This window comes from Tinamus guttatus, unplaced genomic scaffold (assembly GCF_059628265.1).
Source record: "Tinamus guttatus ecotype Peru unplaced genomic scaffold, ASM5962826v1 Tinamus_guttatus_pri_ptg000525l, whole genome shotgun sequence".
NCBI classification, from domain to species: Eukaryota; Metazoa; Chordata; class Aves; order Tinamiformes; family Tinamidae; genus Tinamus; species Tinamus guttatus.
Window position 1 is genome coordinate 1277717 of NW_028289059.1, and position 17632 is coordinate 1295348.

Consider the following 17632-nt stretch of genomic DNA (forward strand, 5'->3'; position numbering starts at 1 on the left):
CGCTGGAGGCCCCGGTAGCAGCAGGGGACACGCTGGAGGCCGGGCTGGCTGCTCCCCGCGGCCTCGTCCCCCCGAGGCGCTCTGCTGAGCCCGGGCCGCGCTGCGATTTTTTGGTTTAAATTCGGAGCAATAAAGCATTTGCTGCGTGCGGTATCGAGATGCTTTTGGTGTGCATGGGGTGGCTCCGACAAAACACAAAATAAAATAAATAAAAAGCATGTAAAATAAAATAAGCAAAATAATGATGGGAATCATTTTCAGGTAGGGAAACATGAAGGGCAGGGCTTAGGGACGCTTCTTTCCCCGCTCCACGGGCAGGACGGCCCGTGAACAGCTGCATCCCGCGGAGCGCAGCGCAGCGCGACTCGGCTCGACTCGGCTCGGCTCGGCTCGGCTCGGCTCCCTCCGCCCCCACCCCGGCCGCCGAGCCGACTTCCCGGCGCGGGGCATGCCGGGCCTTGTAGTCCCGCGGGGCGCCCGGCCTCGCGCTCGGGCCACGTTTGTCCCTCGCGCGGCGCCGTCGCCCGCTCTCCGGCCATGCAGCGCCTGCCGCTGCTGCGGCGGCTGCTCCCGGCGCTCGGCCCCGCGCGGGCGCCGCCGGCTCCTGCGGCTCCTCCCCGTCCTCGCGGCCTCCTGGCGCCGCCGCCGGCGGCTGCTCGCGGCTTCCTGGCGCGGCCCGCGCGCCCCATGGCGCTGCGGCCGCCGGCGGGAGCGGGGGGCGGCGGGGACGCCCCGCACGCGGCCCCGGAGCGCGGTGAGGAGGCGGCGGGCGCGGCGCGGGCCCTTCTCTCCCGCCCCTTGGTCTCTCTGCTCTTTCCCTCCCGCCCCTTGGCCTTCCTGCTTTTCCGTTCCCCTCCGTGGCGCGGCGCGGCCCGGCTGCAGCCCGCCCGAGTTCCGTGCTAAACCCACCGAAATCTCCCTGCAGGACCCGGTTTGTTTGTTTATTTGTCAGTTAATCTACTTGTCATCGCCCCGGCCATGCGGTTGCAGCCAAAGCGCCCAAAGCGACGTGCGGCCCAGGTTGGGGCCGTGACAGTTGCGTGAGGGTCGGACCTAGATTTTACCAGTGCGGAGGGTCACACAAAAATTGCACTTGTTTGCGTGTGAACAAATCCCATCTCGCATTCTGTTCTCAAAGAAATGCCCTTCATTTGAAATACATAAATGACAAAATCAGCAGGTAAGATGAACGAGGCACGTACCCCACCAAAACAAACCGTGCTGCTCTGTAAGGACTCGCCCCTTCCCACCCCGTTCCTGTCCCTCCGCGGTCCCCAGCAAGGGGCTCAGCCCTGGGACCCCAGTGGGGCCCGTGGGGCTGGGGCCTCTCTGAGCCCTCGCACAGACCCAGGCCATCGTGTTGAGCCTCCTCGGGGCCGATTTCTGCTTTCAGCTCATCATGATTTTACTTCTGTGAATCTTGCTGGAAACTTTGCCGCCCCAGGCTGACTTTTCTGTCAGTCTGTTCTGTGGATTTCATCATGGCCTTGGGGCTGTGCTGTCTTTTAAGGGAAGATTGTTTTCTGCGTGCTGGTGGGTTAGCAATGACCAAGGGATTGTAATCTGTTTTGTGTGAGCTGTGCTTTAATCTAAATGTTAAGCAATAAATATGTTGCTGCTTTAACATCGCTTTGTTGCGCATGGTTCTTTAGTGTCTGCCGGGGGAAGTAGCAACCAATCTGAATACTTTTTAATAACCTTTGGCATAACTTCAGGTGCTAGGCTACAACCACAGAGTGATTTATGCCTCTCTGGCATTCATTCATTTCAGACTGAAATGAATTAGCCGTTAATCAGATTACTCTATCAATTACCTTCCCCAGCACAAAGTGATATTTGCAAGAAAAAACGCTCTCCAGGGTGATAACAGCCCAGACTGGGTCTGTGCCACTGGTTTCATACATGTAACGTAGCTCTGCCTGCCCCAAGAACACGGTATGCACTTTTGCTGCCTGATTTTCCCCTCGGGCCAGTTTTGGAGTATCTGTGCTGCTCACAAGGGGAGCTTTGAAAGTTTGTTGTCTGCGGTAATGAGCTGCCCTGTGATAAACTGGATTCTGACGTAAGGCTGCTTCCACTACAGTAATTCCTTTGTGGAGTTGTCCCAAAGGAATATTGCTGGATGTCTGATTATGTGCAGAGCTTTTGTGGAAGGCTGCTAAGGGAGACTGATTTTTTTTTTATTTTTTAAGGTGTAACTTAATACACAAATATTAGGGCTTACTGTTCCAGAAACATGAAGCAGACATGGGAATTGGCTCATGTTAGTTAGTGCTCTTTGAGGATGTGGGCAAGAACTTTCTGTAACTTGCTAATCAATCTGTTCTTTCACTGTAGTAATACTTTGAGATAGCTCCGTAGCATATCTATAAATTCTTGTGTATGCAAAATGAATTGCAAGTTACTTGGGTTCCTTCTTTAGCTGAAACGCTAAAATTTAAGTTTTTAGAACAGCCGGTTCAGATCGCTGTTGTTGGTAGCATGATGTGCTGTGTGCATCACCCAGAACAGAGAGTAATCATCTCTTCCCTGGTTTATGTTTAAAAGGAGGTTTTTCTTTCTGTCCCTTTTTGCCTCGCAGAATCACAGAATGGTTGAGGTTGGAAGGGACCTCTAGAGATCATCTAGTCCAACCCCCCTGCTCCAGCAGGGACACCCAGAGCACGTGGCACAGGGCGGCATCCAGACAGGTTTTGAAGATCTCCAGAGAAGGAGACTCCACAACCTCTCTGGGCAGCCTGTTCCAGTGCTCTGTCACCCTCACAGCCTCACTTTCTATGTGTTTATGCTGAAAGTAATTTGTCAATGTTTGCCTACAAGCATTGAATGAATTTTATGTCATTATCTGTAGTGAATTTTAGGTGATAAATACTCAGTGTTAGTCTTTTTACATGTATTTACCTTTAGTTAGAACTGAACAAGAACATCTGTTATCAAAAGTAGAAGGTTGAATTCCTTTTTTTTTTTCCCCTACCTTTCACAACGTTAAATCATTTTTGCTGATATGTTAAGACAGGAAGAACAGTAACATTTGTAAGGGGGCTGTATGTCAGTATTTAGTTGTTGAGAAACAGAGAAACATATACTTTGTACTCTGCATGCATATAACATCTCTTAGTTGGTTATATTGAAATCTAAGGCCCAGTGTTATTTTAAATATATTACAGATGATCTGGAAAATGTTCTGGAAAATGAACTATTTGAAGAGAAGGAAAGAAGCACACAGCAGAGAAACGAAGAATGCACGTCTGCTGATCCTGTAGATGCTCTGATGATGGAAATGCCATTTGTCGACATAGATATTGAAGATGAATTTGCTAGTAAGTATGTTTAAAAACAAGCCAGTGACACAGCGTGCATGTCACACACGCTCTTGATTCAGCCTGCTGGCATGTGCAGGTGGGCTGTCCATTTGGAATGGAGTCCCACTGAGAACAGACTCAAGAGCTAATCTGTTATTAGTGCTCAGTCCTGCAAGTAGTTGCACATATTAAAATTTACCATTCTGTGGCCCATCATGGAAATGAGTCCCGGGATGAAGGCATCTCATGTGCCTGTTTATGTTACTGTATAGCTTCTCAAATAATAATGATGGATTTTATAAAGTCTTGCAGAAATAAACTGGTTAAGCTGGAAGGCAATCATTTCTGGAACACTGGAAGAACTGGGCAAGTGTGCTCTTCTTTCCCCAGGTTCCCTCCTTCCAAAAGGAGGAGTTAGAGAGTAGGTTTGGGTTGAATGAAATTTTCTTCTGGACTGGATGTGCTCTATGAACTGTAGGTTGGGCGGTCCTAGTCTAATATATATATACATTTCCCCTTAATCAACCTACTTACTGTCTTGCATTATATTTAAGAATGCAGTATGCACGTGCGTATTTGGGCTAATATTGGCCCTTCTGCCATAAAGTCACATTCCTATTCAAGCATAGACAGTATTGGACCTATTCCACTACAATGTGAGTTGCTTAAAGCGAGGAGTTGTTTGGAAAATGTGTGTGTATGTTGGTGGCTAATAAGCTGCTTAAGAGGTACAGGCTGTTCAGGTGCAGCACTGCGCTCGCATGGCAATGTCACCTTCAAGTCGGAGCGGGATCCCGCATGGACAGTTCGGAGCATGGGCACGTCGGCCGCTCGGGAAAATCTCCAATCAGCTGACACAAGTCCAGCTCTTGTTGGCGTGATTTTAAGCATATTTTTGTTCCGATTTGTGCACGTGCTGACAGTAGTTTATTTTATTTTTTTTTCTCTTCAGTATGCTCAACCTCTGAAGTAAATATAAAAAAGAAGAGGAAGAGGACTGCTGGAAGGGAAAATGAAGAAGACACTGAGAGAAAGAAGAAAAAGAAAAAACAGTATCGGCCAAATTATTTCATATCTATCCCAATTACTAATCCAGAGGTAATATTCTGTATTATATTAATTTAGTATAACCAAAATTATTTCAGCATGTGCTTCTATTTATAATAAGCAGTGTCCAGTCTTGAGCAAAATAAATTGTTTTCAAGTATTTTTGAAAGTACAATATATTCAAATAGTGACCTTTTCATTTACATACTCTTTTGGGGGGAATAAAAATGTTTACCTGGAAACGATTAGAGAAAAACATTTCTCTAATAAGTTTAAATTGTCAGCTTTATGGATTTTACATCATTTTGATTTGGTTTAAATTTCTTCTCTACAGTCTGTTTCTAGTTTTGGTTATTTTGTCATTTCATTTTATTTACGCAGGAAAATCCCCTACCATGTATTTTCAGCATTCCTTGGAGGTAGGAATTTATCTGGTGTAGCCACGCATTCTAAGCTCTTGAAGTTTCTTATTCTTTATGAAACTCTTTACATAAAAAATGAGAATTTCACTTGACTGCATAGTTTCGAAAAAAGAAATCATCTCAGTCCAAGCTGCTTTTTCACTGTAAATTCATATTTTTGTTTTCTTGGTTTTGTTTTATTGAAGGAGAAGTTGTGTTTTAGGGATTTATTATTAATGTCAGTAAAATTCTAATTTTAATAGCAATTTCTGTTTTAGTGCTGATCCTGGAATTCGTTCTGCAGAAATAACTGCAGCGCTCAGAGGAAAAAAAAAGGTTCCTTTCTCCCTGAATTGTTGTTTCTGCTTTCTGAGAGGTAGTTGACCTCTACAACATCTAAGTGCACCTACCTCAACATATGTTAAATAGTCTTTTTACTGCAGAGACATCATTTCAGAAGAGAAATTCACTTCATCCCCTTTCCTGTTTTGTATATAAGAATAAAGCATCTTTGGTAAAGATTTATGTTTTATAATAATGTATATATATTTTGAAATAATCATATAAATTATTATCAGAAGGTAATTTTTAACATATCCTACATCTATAGCAAATATTCTGTGAGAAAATCAAAAGATAGAATCTGAAATGAAAATAAGAGCAAACCAGATCTGAAAATTACAGTGTAGTCTTTGATTCTTTGAAAAATATTATGTGAAAAAGAGATTATGGAGGCTGATTTTATAATATTGCCATAGAACCTGACCCAGATATCTCGAGAGAATTTTTATGCTGCTCTTAAATACCAGAAGTCTGAAATATCTCTTCCTCTAGTCATCTCTCGTAATTTAACTATTGCAAGAATAGTGTCGGGGAGATACATTCTGGTAATTGACAATTATTGCTTACAGTAGTTACTATTTTAAATTGTTGGATAGGTGGAAAAGTGGTAGCTCCACATGCTTTTCAATGTGCCATTTATTCAGTAATTAGCATTTCCTGTCATTTACAGAAGTAAAATAACACGCATTTGAGGATTCCAAGACTTCACTATAATGTTCTGTTTATACTTGCCTTGCAGGGAAAGTAGAAAAAACACATTGGAATGCATATGTGCAACTTTAACTAAAATTTAGGCTTAAACACCTGGTTTTCTGATAGCCAGAGGAGGACTGGTAATTACTAGTGGTACTTCATTTAGTAATGAAAGACTTTTCCCTTGTGAGGATCTCATTTTATTTTATATTAGGCACTTGATATTACATCATGTTAGATGTAATATCTTTAAGTTTTACATACAGAAACATTTTGTAGTAATGATGTCGTTCATATTTCTGGCAATATGAATTGTCCCTGTAAATTAAGCATTTTTCTTTTTATCATTTTAACTATGTTTTCAATCTTCAGATGGTTCATTAATTTTGAATTTATTATTTTTATTAAACACTGTGTTACTAGTTTTGTAAAAAGATACATTTATAATCATTCCTTTAACTACTTTTAAATTGTGTCTCATCTGATGTGTTATCAGCTTGTAGATTTACTTTTTCATGGTTCTTTAGCCTTGATTGCAATGAAGTATAGTTAATCTGTTAAATATTTAAACTTTACAGCCTTTGTATTCTTGCAAGAAGTGAAACTAAATTTATTATTTTTCAGGATAACGTATTGTAAGCAGTATGTGAGGTGGTGACCTAAAATCAGTATTCAGGTCTTTGTTTTGGGGCAATTTTAAAAACAATCTGAGAAGGGAATAGTTGGGTGTGATCTGCTCTTGGATGTTTCTTTTGCTGAAGTTATGAATTCTCAAATGAAATTTAACATAAATAGTGGAAAGGTACTGTACATAGCTGGTTATATAGCAATTAAATGTGTTTAAACAGTAGGCCATAACTAGTTATTGCAAAGATGTAGGAAGAGTCTTGGGTTGTGTAATTAAAGTTAATTGTACTGAACAGTTAATTTGACCTTGTTAGCGGAAGGAAGGAGAAGGTCAGTTCTGTGTAGGGATGGCAGAGTGATGGCCACCTGCAGCTGGTGCATTACATTTTGTTCACATAAGTTCTGGAAGAACACACTAAAAATAAATTCTCAAAGCTCACAAAAATACAATTGAGAGCTTTTTCATTTTTTCAAAAATAGTGGAGATTGTTTAGAATTTTGTGCCTTTTCCCACAGAGAGAGAGGGGAAACATCTTCTGTCTGCTTTCTGTTTTGCCTTTATCAATGAAAGAACAGCTAATTCTATGCTTTTCTGGTGCGTCCAGCAGTAGGTTATCACTGAAGTTGCTATCCAGCAGTTCTAAAGTTATTTGTTAAGTTTTTAGCTTGGCTATTTGTTAGCTTTTAGCTTGGTTTCCTGATGGAGCTTACACAATTGTAAGTTTGCCTGTCTCTTAGACCTTGTTGTGGCCCCATTTATGGCATCTGAAACTGTTGTCCAAACTGGGATAACCAGACCGACACCCCAGCGGGCCTAATTACCTACAGTTTTTGTGGAAGTGGTGGTTGTGTGAAAGGGATAACCTTGAAGGAACAGGCTTGCTGAGCTCAAGGCTTGTGGAGTGAGGAACACAGCTGGTTATTCTCTTAGACCTGCGAGACCAGCGATGAATGTGTGGATCCTTGCTAGCCAGTTGGCTCCATGTAGCTGCGAGTTGCCCATAGCACGTCCTGCTTCTCATCGAAGGTGGAGTGGAGCAGAGCAGGCAGCTCAGGATGTGGCCAGGAGGGCACTTGGAAGCACGATGGAGAGGAAACTCAGTGGTAGAGGGGCTTGTAAGGCACAGGCTGCAAAGCTGACCAGCACCTGTCTATTTTTTGGAGCTAGGATGATTTTATTGGTATGATAACACGGTGCCAAACTGTCAGTGCCCGTCTGGTGTCTTTTGGAAGACTGGTGCACCTGCACTTCTGTGTTTCTTCTGCCAGCTCTAAGGCTGTGCACATGTATGTTAAATTTAGAAACAGTAGTTGAAAATGGAATAAGATTCCAATTAAAATCACGTATGATTCGTTTTTAAATTTAGGGTTTTTTTTCTTTACTGAATAACTGCATTTTTTGAGTAATCTATGTAGTAAATATGAAGTATAAGGATTGGATTTGCTGGTTTTATGTTTATTGGTCTGCTTAAGTGTGGGTTACATTCTTCCTGCGCCTGAGAATATAGCAAAAGTGTCATGGATTGAGGATCAGGTAAATTCTGACTTATAGAGGAAGATGATTTTTGCTACATGATTTATGATCAAAGTGTTGGTGCAGTTTTTTTCATTGACCTGTCTAAGACACTTCTGGTTTTGAAGATGCCATATTCGCCTTTTAGGCAAATTGTCTTTACTTTTCTTCCATCTTCCCCTTCATAGTTGGTGAGTTGGTCCCTTTCAGTTAGAATTTGTTTTTACTTGTATGGCACATTAAATAAAACTTCTTCATGGAAAACTTGTCTCTAAGAATCTAGATCCTGTTTCCATTAGTGTTTTTTTTTTAATTAATTCGTGTGTATGCTGTGATTAATAGAATTGCTAAAATATATTATGGCCTTTTCTGACTTGAAAGTGACTTGTGCTTATGTTATGAAAGACAATATTTACAGCATTTTTAAGAGATTCTTTCATATACACCTGAACTGATTTGTTTGTAATACCTTTGCTTGCCCTGATTTAAGAAATCACAGAATCTGTTAAAAGGTTAAGGTTTTTAGGTTTTATTTTATTCTTGACTGTTATACTCAAACTTCGCTGCAGGTTCTTCTGAATAACTATGATTGGATTGTTGTAATTGCAAGCATGGTAAACTTTTGAACACACTTTATAAAGTGTGTAACCATAGGAATAATGATGAAGAGCATGTAAATCAAGTGCTAAAACATCAGTTTTAGCAGAGAGGATGGATGGAGAAAGTCCTCGAAGAAACCTTTGATTTGTGCAAAACTTCTGGCCAAAAGCTCCTCCTGAGGTGTGATGGGGAGATGACAAGTTATTTACTAATCAGCCCATTTCTACCCACTTTGAGTTTTCTCAAGCCAATTAGAGGCTTCATTAGATGATGAAACTTCTTCTGCTAGAACGGTGTGACCAAATAAGTGTTTGATTTCAGTTTGTGTGTTTTCTTGTTTGCTAGCATTATCTGTCGTGTCTAACTTGTTTCTGTGTATTTCTTTCCTCACAGATTACTGGTGGTATTCAGGCTGTCCAAGACACAATATTACAGAAGGATCATAGGCTTTCCAAAGCAATGGTTCACTGTGGCTCGCTGCATGTCACGCTACTGGTGATGCATTTATCCAGTAAGGAAGAAGTTAGCACGTAAGTATTTTGCTATTAAACTAAGTATATACAAATGGTTTTGTTGCCAGAATTCACAAAAAGACTAGAAGAGGTAATGATGCTTATTTTCTGTTAGCATTAATAAAAACTTCAATAACTCTAGTGATTTATTGTTCTTAAAATGCTAGTCTCAATTACTGGCTTTTTTAACTTATGCTGAAATGCCATGAGCTCTGCACAAAGCATGCTTTTTTTCTTGCATTTTTCAGACTGTGTCCTAAAATTGCTTGCATAAATTTCATGTTTGCTGAAGTAATTATTTCAAAACAATCTTTTGATGTAGGAGGCATTAAACAGATTACCAGTTAGGGAAACTTTCAGAATTTCATAGCTCTGCAAATATTATAGGCCATATTAGTAACTGTCACTGAAAGACTTTAATGAAATAAGCCTTAGCTACAAGCTAAAGCCTCATGTGGTTAGCGGTCTTTTATGACACTACTTGAATTTAGTGTATCAAAATTAAATATGAGTACACTAAAAAGGAGGTGTCTATTAGGCCTAACTGAAAGTAGGATTTTTATATTGCTTCAGTGGTAGAGCTGAGTTCTTGGTCATACAAAAGGTAGAAAAGTTATGGAAAGGCATATGTAATATATGAGCATATCATGTATGTGTTTGAATGTTAGATGCAACTATTTGATTATATAAAAACGTGTATTTTACAGTTTATCACGTGCTACATTGCCATCTGATAAGCCTATGCTAATGTACAATTCAAAGGTTAATACAATGTTCTTTTAAGCCTATCTGTATTGCTCTAAATTATGAATGTTCAAAATAATAATTTGTATGTCTAGCTGTAATTTTGATTTGAATTGAAAATATAAATTGCATTTTAATGCAAAACACACCTGCACCCACAGGCTTTCTTCAACCAGGCCTGCATCTTCTATGCAGATACGGTGCCCAGTGGCCTACATATGTGGCATTTCAGTAGTCTCATGCTGTAGTTGGAGAAAGCAAGCACTCTAAATACGCTCTGTTACAGTAATCAGATGCTGATGAATGGTCTGCTGAGATTAAAAGAACATCTGGGCTTCCTTCAGTGCTTATGTATTGATTTTGTAATGAATTGCCCATGAATCAAAATGCAACAGATCCTCGTAATGCCATGAAACAAGCCTTACTTTTTCGTCGCCTCCCCGGATTAGTTCTTTTTAGGGTTCCCTCCATCATATAGCTTGCTGACTTTCCCTGCAGGAGGAGGCATGCAGACTTATCTAGGTCAAATAATTAATAGTTGCCATGAGACATCGCTCTGGGTATCGTAATGCAGTTGCATAATAACGTCTCTAATAGTAAGTGTGTGTGATGAATCATTTGTTCCCCCAGAAAGTTTGGCTGTTAAAGTACCGATTGCTCTTGAGAAAGCCAGACTCAAAGTCCGAATGTAGGAACGATTTGGTAGTCAAAGGCATGCTGTAATAAATAGAGGTAGTGTGGCCAAACACATTACAGAGCTAAAAGCAGTGAGATGCCAGCATATCTAGATACCAGTTGCCCAGGTTGTCTTTCACACCCGTTTCCCTGAACGTGGTAGTGCTAAATCCTTTGTGCCTCTGTCCTCTTATCCCTCCACTGAGGATATTGGCAAGGAGACTGCCAGCTTCTTCCTTCTACGCTCTGATCTGAAGGGAGACAAACAGGTAGCTGGAAGCGGAGAATAGAAAGGATGCCAGAGGATGCTGGATTTGCTGGACTTGCTGTCTTTTCCTGGCAGCTTCTTTCTGCCCTGGCCAGGGAGCTGAAATTTAGCAAGAACAACCACTAGCTGTGGCAGCAAGATGTCTTTCTGAAGGAGTTTGAGCATTAACATTTTTAGAAGAGGATGTGAGAGGAGATCTTGAAGGCCATTATGCCTTTCGCCAATACTTTAGAGAGTCCAAAGCAATATATAAAAACAAATATCCCCAAATTCAGTATCGTCTGGCTCCTTGGGCTCCTTTTTGGCTCTCCCTGCCTGCCTGTCGCCCTGCTCTTGCTGATGGAGCCCTCCTTGCCTCTCCCAGCAGAACGGCCAGCCCAGGCGCCCAGGAGCCTCCTCTAGGCAGCAGCGGCTTCCCCAGTGCTTCGCCCCTTCCCTGGCCAGCTGCCCCTACAGGCACCTAGCCCGGCTGTCCTCAGGTATTCCAGAATATACTTTCTGCTATTTGTGATCCTTGTTTTTTCCTAATTGATTTCTGCTTAATATTTTGGGAGAACTTGAAGAGTAAAAAGCTGATTTTTCCTCATTGTTTCACAAGTTTTTGGTACCAGGTGAATGGAAGGAAACCAAGATCCAGACTGACAAAAAAACGTGCATAATGTAGGGTTACAGTAGTCCCTCAAACAAAGTGCATTTAGCTAAGTAGGCATCTGAGATGAGAGTTCACAGATCCTGAAGTTTGGATGTGTTAGTTACTTCTGCATTTTTTTCTGCTGTGTATGCACAATAACACTTCTATCTATGCAGAAGTGAAATGTGTTGAAGGTTATTTGAAGTCAAAATGTGTGAAAGAATGTTCTACACATAGTGTTGAATGTAATTCTAGGTATAGCAGCAACTATAGAGCGTGCGATGGAGAAAAAAAGCAAGCAAGAAATTAGGACAACGCTCCCTTCAAAGAAAGAGGTTCTAGTTTATGCTAGTATAAACACAGCATAGGTGTATTTTACTTGTTTGTTTTAATATAAAATGCATACACAGCCATGGGATCAAGCTGTAGAAATAACGAGTCTTGCCTTTGCAGTGAATAATCCCTTCGTTGCGGGGCGTTAGTGTCGCGGTGCATCTTGCTTGCTGTCTGCTACATGTGCTGTGCGTCTGACCTTTCCATTGCAAATATGGGAGCTGGAAGGATTCAGCTTGCCCTTTTTTTTTTTTTTTTTTGGTAAGGTTGCTTTTTCCAGCAAGAATTCTGAATGAACAATTCAGCTAGTTTCTGTAAAGAGCTTGCATACATTTTAAGTGCTATTTTATTTACGCTGCAGCAGTACAGGAGACGATAGCCACTGCTTCTGCAGTCCTCCCTACAATGCTCTGGATTGCAGAATGTTTTTTTTCCCCTCTTGTTCTTTCTTCACTGCAGTTAGGAGTAACATGCTTGTAGACTTTCCTCTCGTGCCTTTGGGTCAGCGTAGCTGCTGAGCATGCTGACTATAACACTGTATCTGTGTGTGCTTTGGTCAGAATAAATTATTTGGGCATTGTAAATACTGCCTGGGTAGGCACTGACAAGAAAATAGCTCTTTGTCCAGGGACGGGTAATTGCACTGTTGCCTAAAATGGCTTTACGGGAGCTAAATACTACTAGGCTGTAGATTAAGTTACAGAGTGGGCGGAGTTCATTAATTAAGGATCCTCTGCCACATAATCAGCACTGCTTCTTTCTTGCCTGGCCTGAGTTGCAGTTAACTACGTAGTTCTCATCCAAGACTCTGCTGATAAACACAATGGAAAACCGCGCAAAATACCTTATGAATGTGTAAATGTAAAGAATGCATTCTAGCCTGCTTCATGTGGTAGAAAAACCATCAGAAATCATGCTCATGGCTTTGTTCAGGTACCGTGAAAAGACTAAAACTCTCCTGATTTTTTAAGCTGTTACTGCCATCTAGCGCCTGTAAAGTTAGCATCCAATTAGTGAAATAAAAACTTTACATTCGGGGTCATTAAACAGATGTAAAAGGTTCAAGTATGTGAGAGAGAGTGCTTGTAGAAGACACAAAGTATATATATTTATACATATAACTGAAGTTAGGAGACTTCAAGCAAGTACAATATAAAATAGCTGGCTGGGAGTTTTATCAGCACCCTATAAATTCACATTTGTTTGTATAGGAAAAAAAATAGGAAAGATGTCTTCTCCCCAGTGGAACTAATAGAAGGAATAAAGTTCAGTCTACCTTTTTTTTTTAATTGGATAATCTTAAAAGGGGAACAAAAACATTATCATTGGAAGCTTCAAATTGAGCCATGTTGTATTGTTGTCCCTGAGGGATCTGAGTCATTTTATTAAGGATGGACAAAACTATGATGTTTGGGAGAGGAAGATCAAGTGCTTCCTGGTAAGCAGTTTATTTGAATTGGTTGCACAAAGCAATAGAGACACTGTATGCTTAATGTCTAGTCACTTTGAGGACTGACTGACAGTAGTTTCAGAAATAATACCCGTTTCTTGGTCTGTCCCACTGATCCTGTGGTTTTATGGCGGGGCATATGAAGCTATTTACCTTTATAGAATGTGAAAATAATTCTGATGGCACTGATAAGGAGTAGTATGAATATACTTTAGTAGCTAATCGATTGATATTAGTAAAGCTGTCTGAGATTATTGGATAGAGTGATTAATAGGGATGTAAACAGTATTAATATTCACTTTCACATAGATATTTTTCTTTCCTCTTGGCAGAGCAGTTGGTGCTCTTTCAGACAGCAAAGATTTGGTGGAAGATCTCCTAAAAGGAAAAACTGTGGATTTATCTTTTCGAGGAATTGACCACTTCAGAAATGAAGTTGGATTTGTGAAGCTGGCAGAAAGTGATCATACCGCTGTGCTTACGGAGGTAGCAGGTACTACTTGTCCATATAGTCTAAGTGCTTTAAAGATTTTTCAACAACCTTATGAAGTTGAGGCCCACAGGGTGATGGAGCACAAAACTGAACATGTTAGTGCCACTTTGATAAACATTAATTTACTTTTAACAGTTAAAAGGGTTAGGTGGTGGATTTCCCAGAATAGTTGAAATGGCACTGATGAGTTACAGTTACATTCTCTCAGATCTTTTTATTGAATATCTAACACAGTGCACATCTGTAGATGGATACTAAAGCTCCCCCCTACTTTGTTTCGGTCCAGGTAACATCTGCTGCTTCTCAGCTGATATTTACACCCCTTTTGATTTGTATATTCATACTTACTGACTCCAAGAGCTGTAACTTCAGATGCATTTTGTCTAATGCAATGTTTCATGTTTCTCATTCATGATACCTTGCTGGGCAAAGCTCTGAGACACCGAGTGATGTTCTTTCCCTTACTGTGTGCTAAGGGAAGTCTTAAGTTTTGTGTTTCCTTTACTTATCACTTACATCACTCTTAAATCTCAGTGACTTAGTTGTAAGTTATCACTCCCACATATGTATATGTTTGTGTATGTGCATATATATATATATGTATGCACACACATATATATACACGCAGGTGTGTATGTGTACATGCACATGTATATATTTATACACATATATAGAGGTCAAATGTAGCCCTTTTCTGCAGAGCTGGTACAAGAAGGGGAAATCAGAAAAGAGCATAACTGATCTGTGAGAGGAAGGGAGCTGGTTTCTGTGCAGCTTTCGCCTGACATTTTCCTTGTAGCTGTGGAGGTGCTCTGTGTGCTGCTCCGTGAGGATTCCTTCCTCTTGCTTCTCTGGCAGTTCTGAAGTTCCGAAAACATGTAGCAGGCACTTGCTGCTGTGGAGGTGCACCCAGATGTGCTCTTCAATAGCAAAACTCTCAATTCTGTCCCAACAGTGCAGCTAAGACCACTGTCTTTGCCAGCTGGAAAAAAAAAAAAAATTCTCTGATTTGCTAGGAACATATGCATTAAAAGGAGTAAAAATATCAGGTGAGTAGCAAGACCAAAACAAAGTAGAGTTGAATTTTCATATTTGTCTACCAATTGGTCTTTAAGCTATGTTGTTTATAGATGCTAAATAAAAAGGTCTCAGAGAACAGAAATGTCTATAATTCATCAGTGTCCTTTTAAACTATCCCAGCAATTCCAACTATTCCTTGGAAAGGCTCTTTGAAAGAGTTTTTCAGTATTGATGAATTATCTTTTGTGCTCTGAGGAATGTGAGGTCACACCATTTTTTAATAGTGAAATAGCCTGTTGCTGTCACGCTACCTTTTGTGCAGTCCACAGAGAAAATAGGAAAAAAAAGTACTGATACATTGCTTTTTCTACCAATTTATTAGTTTAGTTTCTAAAGCACATTTTAAAAAGGTTAGAATTTTTAAGTGGCATTTTGCAAAACAAATTGAAGAGATTGAGAGACCTTTTCTTCTTACTAAATTGGTTATGCTGTTATTAGGCAATGCTTTTAAGAAGCAATGCTTTTAAAAATTATGAAATTCTTAAGAGAGAATTATTTCTCAAATTCACTGTGGTAGAAATAGAACAGTACTTAAAGTTGCAGAGAGTCTACAGCTGTTGAATAATATTATAATTATTTCAAATATTTCATTTATGAAATTTTTCGTAATATTTCTTTCTTTTGGAAGATATGCTTCCTTATCCTTGATTTGACTTCAGTTTTCTTTTAAAAGATGACAGAATATATATTGTATGTTCCCTGTTTTATTAGCCAGGAGATAACTCATAAACTGAATTTCCTTTCCATATCTCTTATGAAGGAGATGAATGTTTTCTGTTAATGACAGAAGGTTTTGAAATACTTATACGAAGTTATTAAGAACTTCAAATTAAAGTTGCTGGAGACAGCAAGCTCATTATCTTTTACCTGTAAGAAATAATGAAGATTATTGTAGATTTTCTTCCTATTTTAAATTAAGTCTTCAGATTTTAATCAGAATTGCACAGATGAAGGATAAGATTAGATTTCAACTTTTGTTTTTGGTTAGACACTCCCTCATAATAGACAAACTCACAGTAAGATCAGAATTTTGCCCATCTTTATGGGAAGGTGATGGGGAAAGGAGTAATCGGGTCTGATTCCTCCAAGTGCTACAATACAGCACTTGATTTCTGTGTGTCTCAGTTGCCCATCTGAAATTTAAAAACTTGTTTTTTTGTGAAGTGTAATATTTAATCATACCTACTGGTGAAAATTCTTTGCTTATAATAAAACTTGAATTGCATGTTATTATTATTTATTATTTACTACTGCTTTTTAGTAAAAACATTCCTTATCATTTTAGTACTTGTTTCTGTCAGCTGCAGTTTCTTGGCCTTACGCCTGTCGTTCGGTCTCTAGACTTGCACAGCGATGTCTGTTTCATCTGGATTTAATGCTAAAATGGGATAGGAAGCTGAACATGACCAGAGGAAAATGGTATGATTTCAGGATATCCTCTCTTAACATCCTTATTGACTGTCATAACTGTAAACTGAATTGCTGTTGATTTCAGAGTATCTTTTTTGGCTTTCTTGGAAAGGCTAGTGTCATTTCATGGCAGGTAACCTACGCTTTATGAGAGCGAATTTAGTTTTCATATATTTATACCTATAGAAGAAGAAGGTTTTTGCATCTGTAGTCATGTGATGTTGCAAATTATACAAGTATGTTTCAAAAAATTAGGTTAGTTGCAAATTAAATGAATGGAATGGACAAAGATTGAGTAAGAAAAAAAGAGTACGTACTAATTATTTCAATGTGTGTCTTCATTAGATTTAATTGAAAGGGCTTTGCTGCAAGTAATCCGGCAAAGTAATTAGTTAAAGCACTGATGTCCTTCAGGGCAATGCAGTTGAGGATATAAAGTAATATTAAATGGAACAATCCATATGGATACTTCAGTATTGCTTGGGTGAGCGAGATAGCTGCAAGGAGCCCTCTCACCCACATCGAAATATTTGACTTCTAATATCTTTAACATAATGATATGGAGAGTAATAGGAGTGTTTTCTTCTGTAACGATCTTCTGCATTTTCTTGAAGCTGGTGATTTTCTGTGTTTCAATGGGCCTTAGTTTGGGAACTGGCATATGCTCATTGCCTTTTACTAAGGTTATTGAATCCAGCCATGGTGCGGACTGTCAGGTGGGGTCAGACTCGTTGGAAACACAGGATAAGGATTTTTTTAATTATTATTACTTTAACTTCACTGACCAATTGTTACCTGTCATCACTTTGGATGCGTTGGACGTTTCATCTAACCCATTACACAGCCGTAAAGGTGCTTTTTGTTACTTATGAAGTCAGCTCAATGAGCTAAATAGAAATGATTGCTTATCTCACCTATCATTCCACTCCTTATATGAATATATTTGTATTTGTAAGCAAATATATGTACTTCTGTGGTTGTATACCATGTAGTGGTTTTGGACCTGCACCTGAAACAGTGACTATTAGCAGTGACAGATTCCTTTACATGAAAAGAAGCATTTTAACACGGTTGAGCCTTTGAGGTCATTTGCTGCATTATACCATTAATGTGTTGCATGTTTGATACAAACATTGATGGAACCTAATTCTGGCTCGTGGTACAATTTGACAGTGAAACAGTTTTGTATTATGTGTGTCCCTTGAAACTTTTCATTTTAAAACTGAAGTTAGCAGAAAGAAGTTCAGGCTGTTGTTATTTCTGTTGTTCTTTGTGGAACAGCACTGGGACATTGTTGAGCTGTTTGTTTTTTAGCAAGACTGAGTTTAGTTTGTTACAGAACTGCCCTTTTGCAATTTTAAGCTTGTGTGTGGTTTCTTCTGCACCGAGATGTGTATTTAACTCACCTATTACATTGTGTTCTGCATGGGCATTGAAGGAGAAAATTTAAATTTAAAGTTCAAATTTACTTCATATAAGACCCAATTTAGTTTCATAAATTGTGTGGAAAT

At 39.7% G+C, this 17632-nt stretch overlaps 1 protein-coding gene across 1 annotated transcript in view; it reads left to right on the forward strand.

Moving 5' to 3' along the window:
* Positions 1–638: 638 nt before the first annotated feature.
* Positions 639–17632, forward strand: part of AKAP7 (A-kinase anchoring protein 7) — a 78387-nt gene continuing 61393 nt past the window's right edge. Inside the window, exons 1-5 of the mRNA XM_088533887.1 lie at positions 639–754; positions 3168–3320; positions 4255–4400; positions 8919–9055; positions 13471–13631. Coding sequence (XP_088390013.1) covers positions 688–754; positions 3168–3320; positions 4255–4400; positions 8919–9055; positions 13471–13631 — 664 coding nt within the window. The 5' untranslated portion in view covers positions 639–687. The remainder of the gene's footprint in view (positions 755–3167; positions 3321–4254; positions 4401–8918; positions 9056–13470; positions 13632–17632) is intronic.